The sequence below is a fragment of the Ammodytes marinus genome, assembly GCF_949987685.1.
Source record: "Ammodytes marinus genome assembly, chromosome: 13".
Taxonomy (NCBI): Eukaryota; Metazoa; Chordata; class Actinopteri; order Uranoscopiformes; family Ammodytidae; genus Ammodytes; species Ammodytes marinus.
The window spans coordinates 18,788,762-18,793,110 of NC_137217.1; the positions used below are offsets into that span (position 1 = coordinate 18,788,762).

Sequence of the window (4,349 nt, forward strand, 5' to 3'; positions counted from 1 at the left end):
TGCTGGCAGACGCTCTCCAGTGGGGTTGTGTGCTTGAGTAGCAGAAAGCCTGGGCACTCTTCATTAATCACTATGTTGAGTTTTTGATGCCACTGCAGGAATGGTAATGCTGATCTTACTCTCATAGATATACAATACTACCTTCAAGACTGCAGCTAAGAAAAGTAACACTCAAGCTTTAGCAAGACTGGTCTAAAGATAATGTGTATATCTGGAACTCATCACCTACCCAGTGTTACAATGTTAGTCATTTCTGTGTTTTTAATAGCTTTGGACAACAAAAGTTTTTATGACACAATGTACTGCACAGTGCACAATATACTGTATAACTTTGGTTAAACAGACTGTACTCATTACTCAGATCAACTATTTATTAAGGCCCCAAACACAAATAGCTGAACAGTGAACTGGGAAATGTGTAATTTGCTGTTAATAGAAATCATCAGAAAGGAATGTTATATTAGTGTCATAACTCAGTGGACTGAGCAGTGCAGCTTGTAAAGGTTACAGCTCCTTTCTGCATAAAAGGGATCATTTTGCACGAGCGCATGAGCATCAGTCCTCGTTTATCAGGTTTGTGAAAATTTGCGTAAAATATAGTGTGGAAAATGATACTGGATGGCTGCCATGCCATGCGTGATTAATGACACATCTTCAGCTGTGGAATTCGAAGCATGTGGAACCAATCTTACATTTACAGATGACACGTGAAATTAGGCCTGCTTGGTGACTGCTTGGCCCCGCTATATTTGCATATAGCTTACTTATTATTACATGCAGGCTATAGCACATGACTGACGATCCAAGTGTAGTTGCAGGTGTGGACAACTGAGAACAAATTATTTTTATACAAATAAGCATATTATATGGCTTAAAGTTTAAAAAGAGACAGGCTAAAATCAAACCTTTAACACAAAATGAAATGTAGATAGTTTTAATGGGCTCCTTTTGAAAAAGACCTTCAAGCAGCTTTGCAACATTATCGTCCACAGCCTAACTGAATTTACACCGCGTCAAACAGATGTTTTACCACAGCATCCTAGCCATTACTGCTTGTATTCAGTACCTGAGAAAAACAAATATGAATTCAGCAAGTGAAAATCCATGTCAATCTCCCAAACTTGGCCCAAGGTTTATTGGAAACTTCATCACAAATACTGGCAAATGTATTTTTGACAAATTAACCAAAGAATATCTTATTGTTGACATTTGAATTAACTAATAAACACTCTCTGTCTGCTTAAGGAATAAAGCATATCTGACTGAACTTTATAACATTAATTGGAAATTTAACATATCGTCCCATCTGTAAGAAATAGAATGAGCAAAAACTTACCCTGCGTTCCAAATCGCATACCCTTTATTTTTTCTATTCTACATACTACATCTGACCATAAAAATTATCTAGTTAGCATGCAGTAGGCATAAAATTGGGACATACTTTTACTTATTTATTTCATCATGACATTGCGCCTTGATCTTGCCTCTTGCTTTTATATCAGTCGCATCCCTGGTTGTTTTCATACGGAGGCTCCTTCGATGTGACATCACTTCCTGTGATTGTGGGTCAGAATCGCCCGCTGATTTCAACACTAAAAATATCGGCCGGATGTAGTAGACCTCCGGGTATGTTTAAACATACTAAATCTGACCACAAGAATTGGGACATCCTAAAACTTAGTTCTACCATACAAAATAGCTGAAAATATGGGTATTGGAACACAGGGCATATTTTCTGAGCAGGAAAAGAAAATAATTTTCACATTTGTTTGATGTATTTTGTCAAATTGTACCAAATGACAAGACATCATTTGCCTTTGTAAAAACAGCAGAGGAAAAGTATCTCTTTGGCCAGCCTGTGAGCTCCAGCAGTTCTCCTTTCAGCAAGCAGCCTTTGCTCTCAAGAGTTTCCTGGCTGCTTCCTACCCTGACACGAGTTCAGTTCTGGGTTCAAACCCATTTCAGATTCCAAGTCCACCTCAGCTGCTCAGGGTACAATGTATGTTGCCTTTCGCAGGGCCAGGTAGCCAGTCACAACATCCGTGGGGAGGAGGCGGATATAGGAGAACTCCTCAGTGGATGTGAAGCGTAGCTTTGTCTGGGGGTCTGTGTAGTTTGCCTGAGAACAGACATGGTAACAGTATTCAATATGTGCTTTATTATACAAGAATGAATGGTTGTTCAATGAGAATTGTAGCAAAGTGATGACTTACAGGGAGTCCAGAGATGTCAGAGTATTTCTTGGTTGGCTTCAAGGAGGGAAGAGCATCAATGCTGTAGTCTGTGAATGGTGTTGAACTAACTGATTAAAACAGTTCCATTATGGGCATTTATTCTAAAAATGACACTGACTATCACTGCACTTTATAATAAAATGAGTACACAGCTTTGACATATAAATACTGTAAAGAATAGAAAAGAGAAAGTTTAGGGTGAGACTGTCAAAGCCTTTTTTTTGCCCAAAACATTACAGCACTTTTGGACAAATTAAAAGTGTTAAGAGTCTTGAATGATACAATTTGATATGTTAGTGAGATAATGACAATCGCACACCTTAAACATTTAGTAAAAAAAAAAATCCATGTCCTAGGCAGTGTTCTGCATTACTATTAGCAAACATGTGGCAGCATTTTGAATATTAAAAGGTGCACTATGTAACTTTGGATGAGTCAGAGAAGTGAACATTTTATAGATATTCTCATAACTGAATAAACAATATAAAAGTAAGAAAGCTTTACTGAAAAGTTACTGTTTCACTGTTGTTGTTGTTTACAGCAGCAGGGCCCAGTTTGGTTTAGAAACATATGGTTCCTCAAAATAATATTGCATTTATTTATTTATTTAGATGATAGAATTTTTTTTAAACTTAGAATTCCATTTAAAGAAAACATGTTCAGTAAACTAACTAAACCGCCTGTGGAACTGCATGGTGCACCTTTAAAAATAAGGCCCAATTGTTTTACCAGGTCAAATTTAAGATGCGTAAAACTGAACTCACAGTTGGGATCATCGAGCTTCCAGGGTAAAGTCCGCTCCATGGCAAGAATCTGTTTAAGATTCTTCCAGGTCCTGTTCTTTTTACCTGCTGCTGCTCCACCAATCCCTGAATGCTGCAGGACGGGAGAGAAAGAGAACAAAGGTCATTGAGGTTAATAAAGCAACAGAAAACAGAGAAACAAAATGAACTCAGATGGACACAGTCAGACAGTCACCATGAATGCGGGGTCTCTGAACGGTGGAGGCTTTGCTGTGGACTCTGTGGTGGTGACGGTGGGATCGCCCTCCACTGTTCCCACCATCGCCTGCTTCACCTCAGCCACTGATTCCACGGCTGTTATCTGATGAGACATGAAAAGACAACTCACATCATGCATCATACATCATGATAAAGACTCACATACTGTACTGTAGGCATATATAAGCAATCATGAGTAAAGCTATTATCAGCCCTTATAGTTAGAGGATGTTCATAAGGACAATGAATCACATGTTCATTTGTCTTGTACACTGTGTCTCTGTTTGTGATGAAGGTGGCCTACTGCTTATTTTAGCTTTTTGAGTCTGAAAAAAAAAATCAGTAAATCGAATAGTTGTATTGATATTTGACACACTACACTTGCGTCCTTGCATCGCATATTTCCTTGCATTCACAACAAACCCAATCCCTGATTGTAGGCTTTATTCTACTGGCAGCTTCTCCATGCATCTATGTGTGTATCCAGACAGTAACAACCAATAACAATACAGTTATTTTAACAAAGCATAGCAGCACATATCTGAAATAAAGTTTGAATGTTTAATATATAGCCTAGTAAGACAGCGGTAGATCACCTGTGTCGGTGGTGTTGGTGTTGGTGTGGCTGTCACATGTCCTTTCTTCTTCTTGTTGTTGCTGCTGCTGTTCCCTGTGGGCTGCTGTGGAGCGGGACAAACCGCCGGACTACCGGGACGTTTCTTCCCCCGCACAGCCGCAGTAGGGCTTACGGCTGACGGCTGGGCTCGAATGGTGATGGGTAGGCCTATCTGAGACGCCATTTGTGGTAAACAAAGTGGTTATTATAAACGATATAAAAGCCGCTTTACCTCTCTACACGTAGCATTAGCCGTCTGCGGTCCAGCACCACTCTGTAAACATAGATTCTTCTTCTACGGATTTCCTGCCGCTTGCATCCTTACTGTCGCACTACTGCCACCTCCTGGAGCTATTTAACTCCTACAATAGTCTCGCTCATCCAGACCAACCTACAGCTATTAGTATACACCAGGGATGGAAATTAACACCCGCCACACGCCAAATGCGGGTAGATTTGCGTGCTGGCGTGTAAATTGTGTCACTTCACCCGCCACTG

General features: G+C 39.9%; 1 protein-coding gene across 1 annotated transcript; it reads right to left on the minus strand.

Moving 5' to 3' along the window:
- Positions 1 to 934: 934 nt before the first annotated feature.
- On the minus strand, positions 935 to 4,112 carry ino80c (INO80 complex subunit C). Its single transcript, XM_080039519.1, has 5 exons — positions 3,832 to 4,112; positions 3,213 to 3,338; positions 2,999 to 3,110; positions 2,214 to 2,281; positions 935 to 2,119 (listed from the first exon to the last, which is right to left on the minus strand). The coding sequence occupies exons 1-5, from the start codon at positions 4,033 to 4,035 to the stop codon at positions 1,988 to 1,990; spliced, it is 642 nt and encodes a 213-aa protein (XP_079895645.1). The 5' UTR covers positions 4,036 to 4,112; the 3' UTR covers positions 935 to 1,987.
- Positions 4,113 to 4,349: the final 237 nt, after the last annotated feature.

Bases quoted from the DNA above. Each gene is read 5' to 3' on its own strand.
- ino80c (XM_080039519.1), bottom strand. From the start codon at position 4,035: ATGGCGTCTCAGATAGGCCTACCCATCACCATTCGAGCCCAGCCGTCA. The intron at 3,339-3,831 runs GTGATCTACCGC...ATGTCTCATCAG, and splicing joins CACCAACACCACCGACACAG to ATAACAGCCGTGGAATCAGT. The intron at 2,282-2,998 runs GTGAGTTCAGTT...CACCATTCACAG, and splicing joins GAAGCTCGATGATCCCAACT to ACTACAGCATTGATGCTCTT.